This window comes from Pollachius pollachius (genome assembly GCF_949987615.1).
Source record: "Pollachius pollachius genome assembly, chromosome: 16".
NCBI classification, from domain to species: domain Eukaryota; kingdom Metazoa; phylum Chordata; class Actinopteri; order Gadiformes; family Gadidae; genus Pollachius; species Pollachius pollachius.
The window spans coordinates 14476501-14498629 of NC_136949.1; the positions used below are offsets into that span (position 1 = coordinate 14476501).

Here is a 22129-nt window from a genome sequence, read left to right on the forward strand (position 1 = left end):
GGAGAATATTTATGACTTATTTAAGAAATGCATTTCACTATCCCAAGCACGAGACATATGCATCAACGATGCTCTGTGAAACAATTGCCCTGATTAAAGCAGGAGAGCGTTGCTTTCTGCTCCGCTTTCTCTTCAGCTCAGACGCGGCGGGCTGCAGCGTGCTGCACCTGACCGGAGGACCTGCACATCTGTTGAATAGCCGATCTCTTAAAAACAAACAACCACAAAAAACGGCATCAACTGGGATTGAGATCGGTGGTTGTTTTAGTAAATGGACTGTCTTTATATAGCGATTTTCTTACCACTCAAGGTGCTTTACAACATTGCTTAAAATCCCCCCATGCATGCACACATTTACGCACCGACGGCGGAGTGAACCGTGCAAGGCGACAGCAAGCTGTTCTGGAGCAGGTAGGGTTAAGTGCCTTGCTCAGTAACACCTTGACACTCAGCTAGGGGGAGCAGAGGATCGCAACCTTCTACTAGCAACCTTCCATTTACCAGCCAACCCGCTCTACCTGAGCCACATGCCGCCCCAGTACACCCCCGCAGCACCTCTGCGCTGTTCCTGGTCTACATTTAACTTTCAGTTCGGATGTCTAGACGTTTCTGGCAGAAGGTCATCGTTTTAAAACGCCTACTCGGGCAAGCCACTAGGCGTTGGCGAGCCAACCTACAGCGTCTCAACCACAACGGGAAAGGCTTTTGACTATGCAATACCACTTTAAACAGCGAGAACAACACAAGGAACAACACACTCTTCCACCCCGCGACTTTTCAGCAGACTTACAGTATTTTACCAGGAAGTCTTTTAGCAGGCAAGTGAAATGTGATTGTCTGATCTTTGTTGTGATTGTTATTATGGGAGTGATTAATGCTGAGATTTGGTTGTGTTCTGTGTACTTAATGTAGGCCTACCTGACCTCACTCCCCACTCCAGCTGACCTAGTTAGTGTACAGCTTACTCCTCAGTGTCCAACTTTATACTAAAGTCTCTGATGAGGTGATGGGGAACATCATTACAATCAGCACATTGCTGTGATGTACTTTTTTATTGAATTATTATTAAAATATATAGATATATATTCCATTTAAAAATCATCGCTTGTTGTGTTCTTTCAAACTTTCAAGTTCTTTCAAACTTGGTGTCTCCCGGGCGAGACTATTTTAGGTCTTGAGGTGAAAAAGTTTGGAAACCCCTGGTTTATACTCGTACATTAACTTTGGGATTTACACATACACCTTTTAATCCACAAATAATTAGATGTGCAGCTGCAAACTTTTTTTGTCGGTGCAAACCTTTGATGTGCAAACCTTTGCACATGAAAGGTTTTCAAAGACAAAAAAAGTAACAGCAAATTACATATATTTGTTTAAATAATTTGCACTTTCACAGATTTGAATGTATATCAACACAAAAGGTTTTCACACATTCACACATGGTTCTCACAGCTACAATACATGACCCTAATTTGTCTGCAATTACTTTTTACTTACATACAAAAAACTGCACAATAGTAGTTGTTTTAAGTTTGGTGCAATAAAGTGCACGCACTCTAACTGAACTAGACTGAGGGTGCTTTATAAATATCAGAGCATCAGAATAAGTAGATCTGTACAAAGCAAGCATTCTTGGCAAAAAGTGATTTAAAATTTCAAAGGCCAAATTCGTCCATTCTCGGCGGGACCGCAAACTCTCTGCTCTCCGCGGTGCTTGCTCCAGACGGGGCAACGAGAAGCACTGGTGGAGACGAGGGTTCGTGAGGCACACCAACAACCCAAATTGGATGATAAAAGACTAAAAGAGAAAGTTAATTTTAATCTTACATATATTAGGCAACCTACTTTGATTGATTTTTTTTTTTCCAGGTTTAACTTACGTATTCCACTGTTTATGTTCCTTGGTTTCAGTTATAATTTATATAATGACACTGACCAGTATCTCTATCAGTATCACACCTACCTGGGCCTTAATATTTGCTGAACTGAAATTGCACAAATGATGGGATACATTGCCATATTTTATCACATAAATAATCCCATCTTTTCAAACCTGTGTTAAACAGGGTGTTATTAAATTATTGGATTTGCAGAGTCTGATGGATTACGACAAGGAATGGCTGCTCAACGAACTGTGGCCAAATGGCAGCTACTCCAACGGCAGCAGCAGTGACGCTTTTGAATCACCAATGTCCCCACTGCTTGACAAAATCCTCAACATCGCTGTGTCAATCACCATGTTCTTTACTATGGTGTCGCTGGGCTGTACCATGGACTGGTCCAAGATCAAGGTGATGTTGATGATCTTCTTGTTCCTGGGGGGTTCCTACAGGTCATATACTGTGTTAAGGATATGAACCATTCAGTGCTGATCTTCGTGGTGATTTTTCTCATTCTGAGAGGTGTCTTGCCATAAACCTGCTTTTATCACTTCTCCTCCAGGATCACATCAAGAGACCCAGGGGGATGATCATAGCAGCAGGCGCTCAGTTCGGCATCATGCCTCTCTCGGCATTTGTCCTAGCCAAGGTTGGTATTGGCTGATAACAACCACCATAAACCTACTATTTATATACCACAATAACAATACTATTCACTACGTTTCAATACTATCACACGTGTCTGACGGAAGATTCATAATGTGATAGTATTTTAATATTTATACATAGCTTTTGGCCCTACAGCCAAGTAGCACCTCAGGCGGTTCATTGTGATGTCGGTTCTTCCAGTCGTTCAAACTGGAGCCGCTGCCGGCGGTGGCGGTGCTGATCTGTGGCTGCTGCCCAGGTGGAACCCTGTCCAACATGCTGACGCTGCCCATGCAGGGCGACATGAACCTCAGGTATACTAGAGGTGTGTGTGGAGTAATATTAATATATATGAATTCATATTTAATGTTATTAATTAATATTACTATTACACTGTCTTAATAACCCAATGACCTTTGTGAAAACATTGTGAAATTGTTCTCTCTGGCGACACATGGGGTGATTGTATCCCGGGTTAGTACACATCCTGTCCGTTAATAACGTCAACTTTCACACACTGGAAGATGGAAATGCCATGCACAAAGGTCAGACTTTCTGTGTAGCGTACAGATGCGTACCGATGATTACGGGCAACCGCACGGTCATTCACCCTGCCTGAATCCCATATGGCCTTGATTCAATCTTTATCAGGTCGATACATATTTTATCTGGCCTAGAGCCAGCAAGGTGTGCTAAAAGGGGTCCAAAAGTTGAGATAGTCAAAAACACAGAGCAGGCGAGAAGGTAGACAGCATATACAATACAGATTATCCACACAGGAGAACCCACGTCATGGCTCACTATTAAAACCAAACTAGAGTTACATGGTCATTTACCGCAAATATAATTGCTCTCTTTGTGTGCCATTTTGTCTAGCTGTAGCTGTGTGAATGGTTCTCAAACTATTAACTATTAACACATTATATTATGGTGTGATAATTCAACAATGGTCATAACCAATATTAAAACCACAAATGTTAATTGCTCCTGTAATACCCCTGGAGTCCTTCAAAGGGACCTCAGGGGTAAAAACACTATAGACACCCTGCCCCGTCTGACCCCAGCATCGTGATGACGTCCTGTTCGTCCGTGCTGGCCCTGGCCATGATGCCTCTGCTGCTGTACGTGTACTGCCAGGGCTTCCCCGGCCTGGTGGGCGTGGTGCCCTACGGCCGCATCATCCTCGCCCTGGTCCTGACCATCATCCCCTGCACCATCGGCATCCTCATCACCCGCTTCAGGCCGCAGTGGACCCGTTCCGCCTCCAGGGTCCATACGCACTACGCTCAATCAATAATCCAGGATGGATCTAAACATGGAATTGGAAGGATATTAAAACCTGAGGCTCTCCCTAACGCTAAATTGAATTACTTACTAAGTTGTTTTGCAAGACATGATGGCAAGGCATGATCATTCATGTTATAGTTACAGAGAGAGGTCCTACATACAGATTACGGGAAAGGATAGTTTGGATTTTCACTGTAGCTTTGGAAGTGCTTCTTAAATGTCTAAGTAGCTTACATTACAATAATATAAATTAAATCCTTTCTAATATCTTTACAATGTATTTAAACGCCCGGCCCACCACCTAACTATGGCCTGATGTCATGCTCTCTCTACCTCACCCTTCAGATTATCCTGGGTGTCCTGACGGTAGCCATCCTGCTGATTGTCTCTGTGGCGGCTATGACCGTGGGTAAATACATCCTCCTGGTGATGAGTCCTTCCCTCATCGCCATTGGCTGTCTGATGCCCCTCATCGGCTTCATCCTGGGATACTGCCTCGCCGCCTTGTTCAAGCTCAATGAATCGTGAGTCCCCTGAATATATAAGAATGACCATGAGGATGATGATGAGTCGCATTAGGCCCCAGTGGTACAAACCGAGCGCAATGAGGACTTTAATGTTGTTGTTTTTTTAGATGGGACATGAGTTCTCAGCCCTTCTTTGCCCTGGATGCCACCAACATGGGCTCCGTTTTCCTTTTGAGTTTGAGACGGCAGGCTGACTTCTAGTTGTTTAGATAACGCTGACCTCAGATTGGGCAGTGAGGTGCAGCTCTTGGTGCGTTGAAGTGTTTTTCCAAGCCTTTCCCAGGCTCGTTGGAGTTGGTCCATGAATGCAAACCGACACTGAACCTGAAGTGGTTATAAATAATACCAAAAATAGCAATGGTAATGCTTCCGGTGACACAAGGGTCTAGTATAAAAATGCTCCAACCGCAAACCATGGACGATCAATCAAGCAAACAAGTGGATTGCCAGTCGATACCTCATCGAATAAGCAACGTAGTACAGCAGTTGGCACTAAGGTTTCAAAAGCACTTGCCCATCGGGCAAGTAGAGGTCATGTTCAACTTGCCCGAATGTTATGTTAATTTGCCCAAATTAAAATCAGAATCGTGAACGGGACTTTTTTTGCCAGGCACCTGGCCTAATTTTGGGGAACTCAGAAAACTTATCCTAGCTCAGACTGAAGCTGAATGTTGGCTTCCACATATGTACGTGTTTAAAAAATAACAAACTTCTTTTTTTACTTATTTACCAAATGGTCACATCGTGCCATGAAGTGGTTTCAGTCCACCGTTGCATCCTATTAAAGTATCGCCCAGTTATATGTAGACCTGCATGCTTTCATCATGCTTTCTTTTTCATGGATTTTATGCAAATGTAAATAACTAAATGTCCAAGGTAGTAGCAAAGATATGTATTTTATAACTTTCACGTTTCTTGTAAGTCTAACTAAACAATCACAATCGCGTTTATAGTAGTGTTGTCACGATACTGGATTTTTTAACTTCGATACTATACCTGGAAAAATATTGATATTCTGTACCATTTTCGATACCTGGGGAAAAAAGGTTTTTTCAGGAAAGAACTTAACCAAAGTAAATAAGAGTATATCTCCAAAACTGCTATGGCTATAATATTACATCTTGGTGCCAATAGAAAGATTGTTATATTCAATGTGGATACTACTTTACGGCATAAGTCGAGATTACATTTCCACCTGAAATAATTATCAGTCATTATCAGTTGGTATCACTGCCGTACTATGAGACACAAACAGTTAGATATCTTACCATTTTGACACTTGAGACCTCTATTTAAAGTTCAGGGCAAATATAATTGAATGACACCAAGCCAAACATTCGCAAATACACATATGGCCACTAGATTGCGCTGAAGAACGTGAAGAATGTGTTCTAATTGAAGGCAATTTTACCTAATTTATTGTAAACACCATGTTTAGTTGCAAAATTTGGCCGCTGGATTATCTGTTTATGGTGGTTTAATGAGATCAGATTCAACTTTGTGGACAAAAATCACAAAGGTAAAATTTCATTGTTGGTTGTTAAAAGAATAGGGGGAAGTTTCTTCTTAAGTTGTTATTTGCGAGTTTTAGTCCCAGAATGATATGGTTTAGATTGTCGGAATCAGTGGAGGCTCAGTTTTCATATAATATATAGTTTGTGCAGGTCCAATTTCGTGAAAAATATCACTATTGCTGTGCATGTGCACAGTTATGAAACCCGAGAGACCGCACTGCGAGTGAGTGACAGGAGGCGGGGCTATGTTCGCGCTGTAGCGCTACTCGCTGTCCGAGAGAAGAGAAGACAGCGCGCTGATCAATTGCAAATATATCTATTTGTGTGATTTTGCGGAAGAAAATGGTTGTTCTGCAGTTTTTAGAAACTCTTTTGAACAAACCATATGAACAAACCATTTGAACAAACCCTAAAAAATGCACTTGCCCTTTCGGGCAACCAGAAATCATCTCAACTTGCCCAACTATTATTTTTAGTTGCAAGCGGGCAACCGTTAGTGTCAACCCCTGTAGTAGTGTTGAACAAAGAGACTGACAATTCAATAAAGCAGTGGCATTATTTGCAGCAGTTGAAAAAGCTGCACGCAGCAAAAGGGAGTAAGTGGAAAAGTGTGTCAGTACCGGCCAAAACGTTATAAAAAGGCTGGTCAATTATTGACTGCGCGTGATGATAACCACACACTGATAGCATCAAGCAATGGGTTGTGGGTTAGGGAATGGTTGATTATCCTGGTGATCACATAGGCAGGTACCATAGGCCCGTTATAAATAAATTTTTATTCCCAGATCCCGGAGGACCATCTCCATGGAAACGGGCTGCCAGAACATCCAGCTGGCCTCCGCCATTCTGAAGGTGGGTTTCCCGCCAGAAGTCATCGGGCCTCTCTTTATGTTCCCTATCGTCTACATCCTATTCCAGCTGATCGAGGCTGGAGTGCTCATTCTGTTGTCCAGATGTTACCAGAGGTACAAGACCAAGCATAAAGGTAAGAGGTATCAAATTGTTTCATTAAAAATCACAAACATTCACACACCTCAAGCTTTCACCACTTCAGAGGCGTCTATTGACAAAGCGTGCCGTCACCAACGACTTTCTCCTGTGCCAACGGCTGCAGCGGAGGAGCTGTTCCAGCCAACAGACGCCTATGTTGGGGATGAAGTGCTAATGGAGCACTCACCTGAGACACAACCGGACTTGAAAACCTAGACGCAAGATCCTGTTGACAGAAGTGTTCGCTTGAAGTGGAAACGGTGACGTCTGTCGAGAGCATGTTCCCTCTCGCCTTAGTGACATTTGTCACAGTTGGGTCTACTACCTCCTAATAATGTGTACAGAAGTCAGATGGCAGTACAATGCTTTGGTTGCTCAGAACTTGATTGAAGTGTTCTTTTGGCCTAATAAACAAATATTTTTCAAAACATTGAGCCAATGTTGAGGAAAATGTATCTTGAGCATTTACTATTTTAGTGTCCCCTCAACTTTCCGTGGAAGAATGGAGAAACCCATATTGGGTTTGTCAAGAACTGATCTATTTATCAGCATGAATGCTGAAGGAATATTGCGGTTATTGCATTGTTCATGAATTGCATAACTTGATAAAAAGCTTAAATTTGTAAAGACACTCTTCTCACTCAAAAGCATGACTTAAAACTGTTAACTGCATTCTTACTTGTCAATTTGGGGTATATTTAGGAAAGGTAATTGAAAAGTAGCTGTAGTACTCCCTCATAGTTCAGGTGCGGTTGGTGTTTTACAAAACATTACAATAGAGATGGGTGCAGCCTTTATACTGAGTTACAACCCGTTGTAAAATGTGTACAGGTGGGAGTCATGTAGACTCCACATGAATTCATTAAATAAATGGACTGATGCAGTGCAGATATGTACTATATTACATAATTCAAATTGCCCAAAGAATTAAGAGTCCAATAGTCAATAGAAAAGTCAAACACATTTAATCCGTTGCCTTAGCATAACTATAAACCACTTTTTTTGGACCAACCTTTGCCAAGTACAACTGGAAACATGCACCGAATTCGACATGAAAGAGCTCGGACCATATTTGTAAATTAAAAAAATGTCATTACAAATAGTCATATACAAAAATCCAAAGCAAATACATGGTTTCTACCTTTAATGACACCATGACCATACAAACACATTGATAAGATCATGAAAAACCATGAAAACATACAACAAAAAAAAGTCAAATCAGGCCCACACATTTGTATAGAACCTAAATGGAAGGGGCAGAGACGAGGTTGGATGCAAGCCTACATCTTCTCTGCTGGACCTCCGAGCACAAATAAGGGGGGGGAACAAAAAAAACAGGATGAAAGTTGCATTATAAGTAACCGAAGCGCATCGCTCATCAACACCAGGCCTCATCGAGTCCCTCAAAGCGGAACCATCAATATAAATGTGTGTGTGCGAGTGTGTGAGTTTCTATGTGTAGCAGGGGGATGGGTGAGTGTATTCAGTGTTCTTCCACGCCCTGGCTCCCCCCGTCTCACCACAACAGGCCATAACGCTACAGCTGCCAGTAACTACAAACTGTGACAAAGAGCCGCGCTGACGGGAGAAGGCTGTGATGACCATTCCTTGGACAGGGGGTGAACGAGTGGGAGCGCGTATGTGTGCATGTGACGGGTGGGGCAGGCCGCTCCGCTCAGCGACGGCCGTCGGGGGACAGGGACCTGGACCGGGACCGGGACCTGGAGCGGGAGCGGGACCTGGAGCGCGAGGCTCGCTGGGCGGGCGGGGGGGAGCGGAGGGCGGCCGTCTCACCGGCCTTGTTGTTGGTGACGGAGGTGGAGCGCTTTACCGCCGGCTCCTTGGAGGCGGCACGGACGGACGAGGGCGGGGACGCTCTGCGTGGGGACCCTCCTCGTGGAGACCCTCCCCTTGGGGACGCTCTCCGTGGGGACCCTCCTTGTGGGGACCCTCCTCTTGGTGATGCTCTGCGTGGAGACCCTCCCCTTGGGGACGCTCTCCGTGGGGACCCTGCCCTAGGAGACCCTCCCCTTGGGGATGCTCTGCGTGGAGACCCTCCCCTTGGGGACGCTCTGCGTGGAGACCCTCCCCTTGGGGACGCTCTGCGTGGAGACCCTCCCCTTGGGGACCCTCCTCTTGGGGACGCTCTGCGTGGAGACCCTCCCCTTGGGGACCCTCCTCTTGGGGACGCTCTGCGTGGAGACCCTCCCCTTGGGGACCCTCCCCGTGGGGACGCTCTGCGTGGAGACCCTCCTCTTGGGGACGCTCTGCGTGGAGACCCTCCTCTTGGGGAACCACCTCTCCGCGGGGACCCGCCTCTCCGCGGGGACCCGCCTCGAGGTGATCCGGAGCGGGAGCGATTGTACGGCCGGGGAGTGCGGGAGCGGGAGCGAGAACGGGAGCCCTGCGGCGTGCGGGAACGGGAGCGCCCGTGGGAACGGGAGCGGGAGCGGGAACGCGAAGAGCTGTTGGAGCGGGAGCGGCTCCTGGACCTGGTGGAGGACAACCACGTGTTACAGGAGGACGGGGAACACCACGACTACAGCCAGTATACATGGCGTGCATACGAAACCCTAGACCTGAAACACCCAACACTGGTCTGCTGATTAAACCACGGCGGCACTGAAACATCCGTCGACTAATTTAAGCGGTGACGGATGTTTCAGTGCCGCCGGCAGAGATGGAGGAGGGTTTCATCACCAAAGAGTTATCGTCCTTTAACTAAAGAGCAATAGGCCTGGATATTCCAGTTTTAACCTTCAAATGAACTGACTGATACAGAAAATAAAAAGATGACACTAGACAAGCCATCGAAGCCTATAAAGGATTATTCTGAACGTCAGCAGCAGCCTGGATACTTAAAATGAAAGAAACCAACCTCTTTTTGGCTGCTTCAACCAACTTGATTTTCCTTCCATTGATTTCCTTGCCAGACAGTTTTTCAAGGGCGTTTTTCAGGTCGCTGTAAGAGGCAAACTCAACCACCCTGTCCAATGAAAAGAAAAGTGTGGGAGGGTGAGGGGATGAGTCATTGCAAATGGAGAGGACGTTTTATCATTGTTGTATGACAGACATCAAGAGCAAAAGTTAAAAGCACTTAGATTTTAACCTTATCACAATTGATAACTGTGTCATAAGATGTTTTAACAAGTTCATGTTCCAGCCCTTTAACCAACAACTGGGTTTCTTTTGCCAAGTGTATAAATTCCCCCAAACCCCGAGCGAGAGGCCCTTCGTTGGTCCCTCACCCTTCGTTGAGCTTGGGCCGGTGGGCGTCTGCAAACGTCACCTCCCCCGCTTGTCTCATGAAATCCTTCAAGTCCTACCGCACAACGTGAACACCAGGGGAGGCAAGTGAGTCGGGCAACCAAGAGACACAGCCACACTCAATTTGTTGTTTGCAAAAATGTTTGACTAAGTGAAATAAATGGACATAACATAAAAGAGAGAGGCGGTTAGATAGACTTGAGAGCACTATATAGGCTACTAGGCAGATTAGGAACGACGTAGGGTCCAAGAACGTCCCATCAGCAGGTCTGAACAAAATGTTAAAGTGAGCCTGTTATTGTTTTATTTAATTTTTTTAAGTAACAGCAGGATTAATGGGTTGGGTTTATCGGATGCCAGTATGCATCGATTGCCAAATGGTTGATGGAAAACGGAGCCAGGCGTGTTAGGTTGCCAGAGAGCTTCGTGGACCCGGTCACTTTGAGGGCTATGAGGAGAGGTGAGCGGCATGAGGACGCCGAGAGGCCGCCTGGGGCAGCAGTGTGGCGCGGGGAGCCCCCTTCTCCCCCCCAGACTGGGAGGGTTCTACAGGGCTCTGCGCCCTGAACCGCTTCCGACCTGGCACCCCGCCTTTCATTTTGTGCATTAAAAAGAACATTCAATCATTTGTTTTTATGCATATAAATATATATAGATAAAGATAGATATAGATATATTAAAAGATCGTTAAATTTGTTTTGTTTGTTTTTAAAAAAGAAATTTAAATATATAAAAATAAAAATAAAGAGAGTGAACAGGGTGGAAGAGAGTAAACTACTACCTGAGAGCGAACCCCACAGTGTGGGGGGAGGGGTAGGCCACAGGCTCTCCTAGCCCACCAATACCTCGGGACAAACAGGCGATTCTATCCACGGGGCACCAGCGAGGGACTCAAGCACGCTCGCTCCTCGCTCTGCACGACTCTCGCTCTCTTTCGCTCTCTCTCAGGCTCGAACCTCCCTCTCTCTCTTTCTCCCTCTCTCTTTGCCACGGGTGCGGGATCACCAGTGCAGGGCGGTCGGGATCAGGTAGAGGTAGAGATCGATCGACCCAACGCTCGGATTCGAAAAGGAACCCATCGCCATCGACCAGCTGTTTTGGTGGGTGTTTTTTGCTCTTGCCTCTCCTCTCTACGACATTCTGTTTGCTTTTTCCCCACACCTCGCGCTCTCTCTCTCGACCTGGGACACGACCTTGCCCGGGCCTCAGTTGAACACACCGGGCGGCGGGGAGGGCCGTGCGACAGAGTGGCGCGTGCCTGCTTGCGAGCGATCGCTCACAATGGCCAGCGGGCGTCAACCATGAGTGGAACACATTGGCGTGACAGCATAGGCTCAACCCCAGAGGGAAGGACCAACAGACAGGGTCACCATAAGCGAGTTCTTCCATACGACACAACAGTGAGGCTGGCAAATAAAGGGGTGAAGAATTGGTTAAAAACGTTGGAAAACAATTGGAACAAATTTTGTGCTTTGTGTTTGCTGAATCTGTCCTCTTCACTGAAGCTTATCAAATTTGCATTAAATTTAGGATTTTTACAATTTTGAAAATAAAAAATGACCATATTATCCATACTAGTTTGGATGAATAATAACTCATTTCTGGATACATTCCTGGAGTCTAGTGTGTTTGTGCGTTGCTGGGGCATGACCAGCTGCGTGTTGCGAAGGCTCACCTGCCAGCTGACCCGTGACGACAGGTTCTCCACGATCAGACGGTTCTCCGTCCGCATCGGAGGAGGATTCCGACTGAAAGGCAGCGTGAACGTGAATAATGACGAAGAAATAGCTACGGACAGGAAGCTTGTCTGTTCTGAATTTACACTAGCACAACAAATAAGGTGGACAGCTCTATAAAAATACAGTTTACCATCACCCATCGACTTGGGCAGATTAGTATGCAGTGTAACACGAGTAACGGCGACGGCTCGTCTGTGACCCGTCACTTTAAGACCAGCCAGATTGAAGGGGTGCAACACAAGACTGTAGTATATTCCAGACCGGCATTGCAACAGCTTTAACAATGTTTTAATGAATGCACACAGCAACAAATTCACCACCACACTATATCCATAGACGTAAGGTCAAAGACACCAAAGAGCCAATTACAAAATGACTAGTGCTTCCTCTTGGAAATATTCAATGCCAAATACTGGTGTACTCAAGAGCAGGTTACCCTCAATAAATTATATTTATACTGCGGTTCTAGCCTAACGTTGACTCTCATGCGTACCTGCGACCGTCCTGGGAACCCCGGCCATAGCGGTCAGGGAAGCGTCCTCCTCCGCCTCCTCTATCGCTACCACCTCCACCTCCGCCACCCCTGCCGCGCCCACCACGCAGACGCACACGGGCATGCTCAATGGTCACCCTAGGGATGAACAAAACAAAATTTGACTTGCATTTACAATCCAACAAAAGAACACAGACAAAATCTTGTCATGTATAACGTTGTATATAACGACTTAAACATATGGTTATAGAGACAATGGCTGCGCCTAACTACGCATCTGGTCACGCCGCGTATAACCTTACTATGCCTTCTTTGGCTCTCACCTCTCGTTGCAGAGCTCTTTGCCATCAAGCTCATAGACCGCATCTTCCGCGTCCCTGGGGTCGTCAAATTCCTGCACAACATGGGGGGGGGCGGCACAGCGCAATTAAAGCTCCATTCAGGCCCAAAACGACCACAACAGCAGCACCACCACCACCAGACCCCCGTGATTCAGTGTCCCGACTCACCACAAAGCCGAAGCCCCTCTTGAGGTCGATGTCTCGGATGCGGCCGTATCCTTTAAAGAACCTCTCCACGTCCTTCTCCCGGGCCGAGGGGTTCAGGCGACCGATGAAGATACGACAACCACTCATGTTCAGAGTCTTCTGCGAAACCAAGGAAGGAGATTAACATCCACGTTGAGTTATCGTTAAAAAATGTATTAGCTACAATTGACGTAATATATGGTTAATCGTGAGAATGAGTTGAATGGCGAGCCCGGTTGACCGTGCCTGGTTCCGCCGCGCAGGCCTGAACAAAAAGGCCCGTGTAGTATAGCTAATAGCTCCACCCAAAGACTATTTAAAGATCGGCTACCCAACAAAATAGCAAAGACCTGGACCTTCTGGTGATATTAACACGTTTTAGAACAACTACAGTGTGGTCAACGCACCTTTTGTTTTTCCGGAGAAAGGACGCAACGCTTACTTGTCTGAACGCGACTAAACAGCAAACAACCTCCCCACAAAATGGAGTCGCTTTTTTATTCAACAGAAATCGTCATTTAAATACAGCACGTGCACCGTCTTCATCCGGCCGCTGGGGGGCGGTCGGACACAAGCCTGGAAGCGGTTGGAGATAGATCGATGTGGGATCAATGAATAAAATAGTGTGTGTTGCAGCTTGTGTGGGAGCGTGTGGGATATGTGGCTACACCGAGATTTATTCATACCAACCCCTGCTAAGCGTAAGCTTTCCGATTTATACCATACCAACCCTGCTAAGCATAAGCTTTCAGATTTCGTACTGAATGAGCTGGCCTTTTCAGTCGAAAAACTAATAACGTATATAAGCAAGACTCGTGAGAAATGTGCTGTGGGGTTCATTGTTATTATCCAAGAGAATTATATGCTTCCATGCCCGGATCTTCTGTACCTTAACTAAACTGCAACTGAATAGAATAAAATACGTGTAATGATATATTTATTTCAGCCCCCCATGGTTTCGGCTGACTTGGTAGCTAATGCAGGGTGTTTAATAAATGACACTTCACCCTCCCCACTTCAAAAGAAAGCTTTAATTAGAAAGTTATATACACACTGTAAAATTAAATTAAACTTTATACAAATATTAAATTACTATTTTGACACCCACTGTCAGGTACAGAGGAGGAAACCAAAGCAAAGAGCAGTGAGAAGCAGAATCATTAAGAACATGTTTTTCTCATTGTTTCTCTGGAAAGCAGCACTGTACAACAGCGCTTCTGGACGCAAAGTTTGAATTTAATCTTCTTAATGTATAGATATATATATATATCGGATTCCCATGTAGTCTAAATGGCCTTGTAGCTAATGAGAAGCAGAAAGGACTAGTGATGATTATGGGGGCCCTGCAGCGTCTGAAAGCCTTGTGGACAAAGGGAGGAAGAGGTGCTTTTTCTGAGTGGCCTCCGAAACATAAGAAAACCACACGAAACAAAAAGAGCAAACCCGTCAAAACACAAACAAGACATTGTTATGCATAGAAAAAATAATGTAAGTAAGGCCATTGGAAACACAGAAGACATTTCATTGTTGTATTGCAGGAAAAAAAATACAAAGGCTTAACAATAGAAACCAGACCAAAAATAAAAGGCAAAAATAAAAATGTACAAGTCTAAGGCAACATTAGCTGCAATAATGTAGCCATTGACGACAAAGGTCTGTGTCAAAGGAGAAAAAAAACAGAGTAATGACAACAGAATCATAAAACATGATATTCATTTGGAAATGGACATCACCAATAAAGTCATGTGGTTTTCAGAGAGACCGGGTCAACCCAAAAAACGTGCATCAAGCGGTTATTAAAATAAACACTTAATACATTTTATAAAAGGAAGGTGATTGATAATGAATATGATAATGGTTCTCAAACACACTCAGCATCTGTAAAAAGGACATCTCTTAAACCTTTTTTTTCTTTCTTTCTTCACTGCAACCAGCTGCAGTAGTGTCGATAAGAATCTGAGGATGCAGACTCCATCAGAACAGAGAGTCAAGTCATTGAGAAGTCCTCAAGTGAGCCCATCTGCTCCGGCCACTTACTGCCACGGACATATTCCATATTTTTATCTGAAGGGGAGCACTACACAAATCGTACACTCTTCTCAATTTCTACAGTAGACGGTTGCTGGGGACTTAGGACAATTTGTTATTTCCCGTTTGCAGCCGGCCACACGAGTGGACCACTTACTCTTTTTCGCCTTACTGAGGCACACCGAAAAAGAGGACTGGATGCTCAAACACACACTCACACGCCTTTAACTCTAGGCAACCCCACCTACCAACGCACGCAAAACTGAGCCCCACAACCCAAGCAATAAATACAATCAGGTGCAGAAAGTAATGAAAAGGAATCCCAAAATAAATCCGGGGTCACACACATACAAATGCATGACACACACACACATCTCCAAGACCGTAGGACGCCAACTTTCCATTACGACCAAGCTCCACGAAGACAGACCCGTCCAACACTCCTGAGGTGTCTCACACACCACCTCCCGCTTTGTGTTTGTGTGTGTGTAGGGTCGGCTTAGCTCAGGAGGTAGAGCAGTTGTCTTGTAACTGAAAGGTTGCTAGTTTGATCCCCAGCTAGTTTGATGTGTCCCTGAGCAAGACACTTAACCCTAACTGCTCCTGACGAGCTGCCTGTCGCCTTGCATGGTTGACTCTGCTGTCGGTGTGTCAATGTGTGTATTAACCGATGTAAGTCGCTATTTTGTATTTGTGTGTGGGGAATGCAACCCCCAGTGTCCTTTGTGCGCTACGCCCAACTGGACCACTGTCACACAGCCAGGCAGGGTGCTCTGCAGTGAGAGCCAGATCCCGCTCAGAGGGAGAGAGGGAAGTTCCAGGGACAGGAGGAACCAGTGAACAACATGCAGTGAAAGAAAGGGAAACACGAATAATGACAAAACAAAAAAAAATTAAAAGGGTTCTCTCAGCTACAGACACGTTGGAGTCTGTGACAAGTCGTTGATTTGTATTTTCTTAATTTGCTCTTTGCAGTTGCGTGTGTAGTGACGTGGGTTTATTTAGAGCCACCTCATCGATGGTAGTCTTCGAAGAAGCGCTTCGCTTGAGTCGGTAGATCCACATGTGACCGGCCAGATACAGGCGGGGTTGGGGGGGGTGCCGAGGTGAAGCAATGCATAGCCTAAAGTACACAACCTGTACGTTATGCTTGTATATCATCACAAACACATTGAGAGAGACGGAGAGTATGGTTTATACTGGGGCGGACACACTCGATATGCATGTCTGTGTGGCAGCAGGCAAGAGTCTATTAACGGGGTGGAGAGAAGGCGGATGTTTGCGGGCAGTTTGCTTCTCTTCTTTTTGGTTGCGGTCTGTTTTTTTGTGTGTGTGTGTGTGTGTGTGTATGTGTGTGTGTGTGTGTGTGTGTGTGTGTGGTGTGTGTGTGTGTGTTTGTGTGTGTGTGTGTGTGTGTGTGTGTGTGGTGTGTGTGTGTGTGTGTGTGTGTGTGTTTGGGTGCGGGTGTGTATGTGGGTTGGTGGGGACTGGTTGAGATCCACAGTCAGGCCTCATCAGCAGTAAGAGAGCTCGGGGCGACAGATAAGGGGGGTTCTCTGGGTTCCAAGCTTCATGCTTCCTTCAGCAGAGGAATATCTGTTGGGGGGGAGGAGACAAACACAGCCATCAGACATGTTAGACAACAACAACATTAACAAAAACGACGGCAATAACCCCAGAGTGCTTTATTTGTAATTTCACCCCCTCTGCAATGTGTAATACCACGGAGGAGTGAGTTTAGTGCCGGGTGTAAAGCTCCTTGATATATTCTACAGGGACATTGTCTTCCAGGAATTGCTGCTGTTCTGACACTTGCTGTTTAAACACAGTTCCAGTTGAAATACCTTTCTCCGGTTACCTTCCTTGCAAGACTAGAGTAGTACACAAAAGTGCTTTATTGATCTACGAAGGAGGATTCGGTAATAAAGACTACATCAAACAACCAAAGTGACGATAAACGTCAAAGAACATAACCCAAGGCAAGCGTTCATACTATTTCCTAAGTGCTCTCTTGAATTATCTTGATCTCTATTTGTGGTTCAGAAGTTTACATAAAGGAAGTACAGTATAATGCATTTCCTTTCACTTCACTTTTTGTCTTGTGGCTCAATCTCACGCCTTTAAAAAAGGGACCTGCCCAACCAGCACTGTCCATTGGCCAACATCTCTTCGGCATTCCAGAATTCCAATATTGATAAACAGATAAACGCCTCATAAACATGAACCACGTCGTGAACTTAAAGTTGTCTCGACATAAACCATGACGATATCTGGAATTTGACTACCAGAAGAAGATCATTTTTTTACTGACTTTATTTTCTTTAGCTTAGATTGCCTAGTTAGACCAGTAAGGTAGAATTAACAGTTGACGTCCCTCTGCTCAGTGGCGCAGTCAGATGCTCAGAGGACGGTGTCACCCTGTTCCCCTACTGCAGTACGGCTGCCTTCATGAGAGGGAGTGCACAGACAACGTGTCACCACATCACCACTCACCATCAGAGTAGTCGTCACCCGAGGCGACGGACAGCAGGCTGTGCTGGTCGCTGCTGTCGGAGTCTCTGCGGAGGGGCAGTGGCGCCGCGCACGCCCCCCTCAAGGGCCCTCTAGCCCAGGAGGACGAGGCAGAGGAGGAGGAGGAGGAGGGGTGGGGCGCCTGGTGAACCAGCACCGTCTCCGCGTGGCGGCGTGACGAGGAGGAGGCAGAGGAGGTGGAGGGGAGGCAGAGGTCCAAGTCTCTGTGGTGGAGCTGGTGGTGGTGGTGATGGTTATGGTGGTGTTGGTGGCGGGTTCTAGAGGGTCCCGCCTCCGAAGGCCCCTGGAGTTGCTGTGGCAACGGGCCCTCGGAGAACACGATGGGGACCCGAGACTCGGATGGAAGCTGGGCTGGGGGATTAGGAGGAGGAGGAGGAGGAGAGGGCGGAGGGCTGCTGCGAGCGCCGTCGCTGCCGTACACCGCCTCTTCGTAGGAGGGCAACGCCACCTGCACGCCCTCCACCATGATGGAGCACGACTGGCCAGACACGCCCTGCTCCCTCCTGGAGAGAGAGAGAGAGAGAGAGAGAGACAGACAGACAGACAGACACGGAGAGAGACAGAATACCAGGTTAGGCCCGCACGTACACAGATATATTTGAAAACATTGCATTTTCTCTGTGTTTTGGCCTCCTGCCTACAATAATTTTTTTTTTTCGGTGGCTGAAAATGGAGTATGATGAAGCTGGAGCTTTTTAAACCGCAGAATTTTTGGTGTTCGTGAGAACATTGTTAATAATAATTTGTTAATGAACGTTCTTCTGTGGTATTTGACTTGTTCATAGGACAAATTATCGCTGCCTACTGGCCTGGGTATGACTACTCGGGCATTTACATCTTTGCATTCTGGTCCTTTTTATTTAAAAAAAATGTCAGTATGCGTTTCGACGGTGCCTAGGAATTCAAGCACAGCCGAGCGGCTACGAGGGCCGCATGCCTCCACATCGCCTGCTCTATTGGTGCACTTGATTGGAGTCCGGTGGGCAGCGCTTCGTTACGGCCACCTCAGCCAATCCCCGGGTGGCAGCACGACTAAAGGTTATCGGGCGCGGGAACAAAGTGTTAGAGCTTTTTAATCACGGAAGGGTGGCTGGGAAATGTGGTTGAGACAGCTTGCGACCCGGGGGCCCGGTTCAATGACTTTTTCATACTTTTGTTTTTCAATAGTCACGCAACGTTGACTCGCCTAACCGGTTGCCGAGGTATCACCTCAGCTGTTCCGGTGTTTGGATTGGTTCTCCAAACGACAAAGTCATGGCTGTTGAATTTGCTTAAAGACGCATGTCAAAACAGATCCATCTCCTTGACCCAAGGTTTCCATAAATTAATGGAAACGTGAAATCGTTTCTGTGGGCGGGTGTGTGCGTGCGTCTGGTAAAAATGTGATTATAAACACCATTAATGTTTAAAAATGCTCAATTCCATGATCCATTCGATCCATGTGTTTGATTCTGAAGGGTTTCTATGAGCGTATCAGACACCAGTCAACCCACTGGCAGCAAATAGCTTTATGATTGAATGTTCTTAAATTAATGAATAACATCCAGCATTGTGTGTCTCGTCGGGCTTGTGATCTACATTTATCCCATCCCCAATGGGCCGACATCAGTCAGCATGTATGATCTCAGTTCAACTCATCAACCAGGGACTCGGGCCGGCCATTGAACAGGACTAAAAGAGCCGATGAATAGCAGTCTGTGTGTTGTACTGGAGTCTCATCGGCTCCTGATCTGTGTTCACCACGGTGTGAAACTGAGACAAACAAAACTAAATTGCTGTTCAAAAGTTGCAACTCGCTGAAACTTCTGCCTCCGTAACACATGTGCGCGCCAGTGCACAAAACCACACCTACAAGACCACGTCTAATGCACCTTAGGGTTCCTTCTGATAGAATAAGTTATGTTTAGTGCCCTCATTTATAAGATAAGATATACTTAATTCATCTCAGCAGAGAAATTTAGGTGTTCCAGCAGACACAACACATGTACACATACATATCCCACCTAAACAAAACCATGAGCCCACAATAATACCTAGCCTAGGATAGAAAAAGTGGAATGGATGGTCCATGGCAATAGGTATAAGTAGCTGTTACTCAGAGATAACAGTACACAATGTGTAAAAATATACAGGTGTGCAAATAACCAGGTGTGCAATAAACAGGTGCAAAAAATAAAATAAAAAATACATATATATATAAGCATATATAAGTATATATAAGTTTGATATATATAAGCAGCTCAAGCTAAAGTTGAAATGAATATTCTTCTGTCCTTACTAAAAAGGGGAGTTATTATAAAGTGCAATTGCAGTAGGTAAAAAAGTATTCTTAAATCTGTCCTTTCTGCAGTTCAGCTGTCGTAGCCTCCCACTATGATTAAGGTTATGATAAGGTCATCCAATTTATGACCTTTTATTTGATGTACCCAAATAAACAACTAACCCTGAAAGGGATTGAAACAAAAGAATAACACTGTTAACCTTTTTTAGAGAAATGAATGGTTCTGTTCTGGAAGAGTGAGAATGATTTAGTTTTTTGTTACATTTTATGATAAGGTCATCCCATTTATGACCTTTTATTTGATGTACCCAAATAAACAACTAACCCTGAAAGGGATTGAAACAAAAGAATAACACTGTTAACCGTTTTTAGAGAAATGAACGGTTCTGTTCTGGAACAGTGAGAATGATTTAGTTTTTTGTTACAATTTATGTTTAATGTTAAAATATTGTCTGCTTCCGGGTTTTTGTTTTTGTTCCTTAAACCGGTTCCCAGCCCTGGTATGTGCACGTGTGAAAGTGCACGTGTGTATGTCTGCTGGCGTGTGTATGTGTATGCATGACAATGTGTGTGTGTGTTTGTGTGTGTGTGTGTGTGTGTGTGTGTGTGTGTCTCACCTGCTGTGGTGGAAGGACTTGAGTTTGGGCTGCAGCAGGACAAACAGCACCACCAGCAGCAAGATGAGGATCACAGAGCTGGCGGTGGAGGCCACGATGGAGAGGGCGGGCATGCCCAGCGGAGAGGTGGGCTCCCTGTCTGCGACAGGAGAGAACACAGTTAACACAGGCCAACACACACCCTGGTCCTGACCCAGTTAGCAGGAGTACGTCAGTGTGGTTTAAACAGGGTGAGTTCTGACTTGTTTTTCCAGAAAGTGAACTGATACTACGATTTATTGTATGTGATTAGTTTTCACAGAAGCAATCACTTCCTTTAAATACACACTAATCACTCAACTCATTGGAATGGGGTGCTTGAGTAACCATCGGTGAGATCGGTGCGTGTTGGTGCATGTAGCCTGATGTCTAAACCTCAGCGGGCCTCACCTTGGCTGAGGCGGCAGGTGATCTGCATGGGCGCGTCCCACTCTCCGTTCTGGCAGGTGAGGAACTTGTAGTCCCCCTTGAGGGCGTACCCCTCGTCGCAGAAGTACTCAATGACGGTCTTCTGGGCCAGGCGATGGCAGGGTGTGGGGTGACACCGGTAGCCGCCGTTCTCTGGCTCCGTGGGGGGCATACACACTACGGAGGACACACATAGGGGGCCCGTCAGAACCATGAAGGCTACGGGGTGCTCGCTCAACACTGAATGACTGAAAGGCCTGAAAATGTCTGGATCACGGCCCTGGATCACAGCGTGTGGTCGGGGCCCCGGGATTGGATTGGCATTCAGTTGTAAAAGTGACAAAGAACATGACACCACAGAGCTGTGTTATTTTGCCAGTTGCAGGTTTTATATACACAGGAGCTGAAACGTCTGATGATACAACATGAAATATTAAGCCTGTCCTCAAAGCACAGAAGACAGAAAACCGCATCAGAGGAAAAAATTCAGTGGGGGAAAAGTAATATAGGATCATCAAAGCTGCCTCACATATCTATACAAGACTCCATTCATCCTCTTTGTGTGTTGAGACTACAGAGTGACGAGCACTGCGCTAGCTCCATATGCATAGAGAATATATTTCACTGTACTCTCACAAAGAACACAAAAACCTTGTGAAGCGTTGTGTCGTATTTTCTCCAAGCATGCAATTTGTCTCCCTATCTCTCTGTCAAACATCCTCTATCAACCAGCACCATATATAGACACATATGGTGCTCTGAACCTTGCTACTGCCGATGCTTCGGACTACAAGGACACAGACTCAGGGGAGCACCCAACCCTTTTCCTCATTTCAAGGACATTGAGTGTGTCAATCGGGGAATGATTTGTGAAATATTGTCCAATTTGTTCTCTTTAAAATAAGACCAGATCATGTTTCAAGATCAAGATTAGGAAGCAAATAAAAAGCAAATATCAAAACATCAAACAACACTGATACGGGCTAATTGTGTGTGTTTCATCTGTTTGCAACAAACAAAATACATAAAATGTCTCTTAAACAAATCAATCACATTTTTTAGCCCTTGCAAGGTTGGGTGACAACACTTTCAAAGAGTGGAGGGGGCTTTAAAGAGAAAAGTAAAGATTATATATTCATCTCTTTGAAAGTTCTTTGATAGGGAAGTCTGCTCGGGTGATAACCCTTAACTCTAGGCTTTCATAAACCTCTCTTATCTCTAGTTTCATTAACCTATTAATCTTTAATGAAATAACTACACTTGACTTACAAGTCAAATTGATTTTGTCCATTTTATATCAATGTTTCTTTACTATGTTTACCAGACTCCAACACTAATTTCTTGCACAT

At 45.5% G+C, this 22129-nt stretch overlaps 3 protein-coding genes across 5 annotated transcripts in view; 1 reads left to right on the forward strand and 2 right to left on the reverse strand.

Moving 5' to 3' along the window:
- Positions 1-2099: 2099 nt before the first annotated feature.
- slc10a1 (solute carrier family 10 member 1) lies at positions 2100-7062 on the forward strand (the record flags this gene model as incomplete). Its single annotated transcript, XM_079753192.1, has 7 exons — positions 2100-2291; positions 2443-2529; positions 2730-2842; positions 3593-3797; positions 4161-4339; positions 6642-6841; positions 6971-7062. The coding sequence occupies 7 exons, from the start codon at positions 2100-2102 to the stop codon at positions 7060-7062; spliced, it is 1068 nt and encodes a 355-aa protein (XP_079609318.1).
- Positions 7063-7794: 732 nt separating this feature from the next.
- Positions 7795-13350, reverse strand: srsf5b (serine and arginine rich splicing factor 5b). Of its 2 annotated transcripts, none has more exons than XM_079753456.1 (8): positions 13283-13350; positions 12858-12995; positions 12672-12742; positions 12349-12486; positions 11792-11864; positions 10098-10171; positions 9728-9835; positions 7795-9341 (listed from the first exon to the last, which is right to left on the reverse strand). In XM_079753456.1, exons 2-8 carry the CDS (start codon positions 12981-12983, stop codon positions 8525-8527), a joined length of 1407 nt encoding a protein of 468 aa, XP_079609582.1. In that variant the 5' UTR covers positions 12984-12995; positions 13283-13350; the 3' UTR covers positions 7795-8524. The 2 variants fall into 2 exon arrangements, with proteins under 2 accessions (XP_079609582.1, XP_079609583.1); XM_079753457.1 differs by having other exon boundaries at positions 12858-12992; positions 13283-13345.
- A 536-nt stretch (positions 13351-13886) lies between these two features.
- susd6 (sushi domain containing 6) overlaps positions 13887-22129 on the reverse strand; it is a 29622-nt gene continuing 21379 nt past the window's right edge. For both annotated transcript variants that reach the window (XM_079753603.1, XM_079753602.1), the window contains exons 4-7: positions 20763-20957; positions 20334-20472; positions 17397-17938; positions 13887-16499 (exon numbers count right to left, since the gene is read on the reverse strand). In XM_079753603.1, the coding sequence (XP_079609729.1) occupies positions 16474-16499; positions 17397-17938; positions 20334-20472; positions 20763-20957 (902 nt within the window). In that variant the 3' untranslated portion in view covers positions 13887-16473. The remainder of the gene's footprint in view (positions 16500-17396; positions 17939-20333; positions 20473-20762; positions 20958-22129) is intronic.

What these genes read in the sequence shown, in the direction of transcription:
- srsf5b (XM_079753456.1), bottom strand. Translation starts at nt 12,983, where the DNA reads ATGAGTGGTTGTCGTATCTTCATCGGTCGCCTGAACCCCTCGGCCCGG. An exon ending in AAAGAGCTCTGCAACGAGAG is followed by an intron (nt 12,487 to 12,671) that starts GTGAGAGCCAAA and finishes GTTCATCCCTAG; the next exon opens with GGTGACCATTGAGCATGCCC. An exon ending in GGTTCCCAGGACGGTCGCAG is followed by an intron (nt 11,865 to 12,348) that starts GTACGCATGAGA and finishes GCTGCCTTTCAG; the next exon opens with TCGGAATCCTCCTCCGATGC.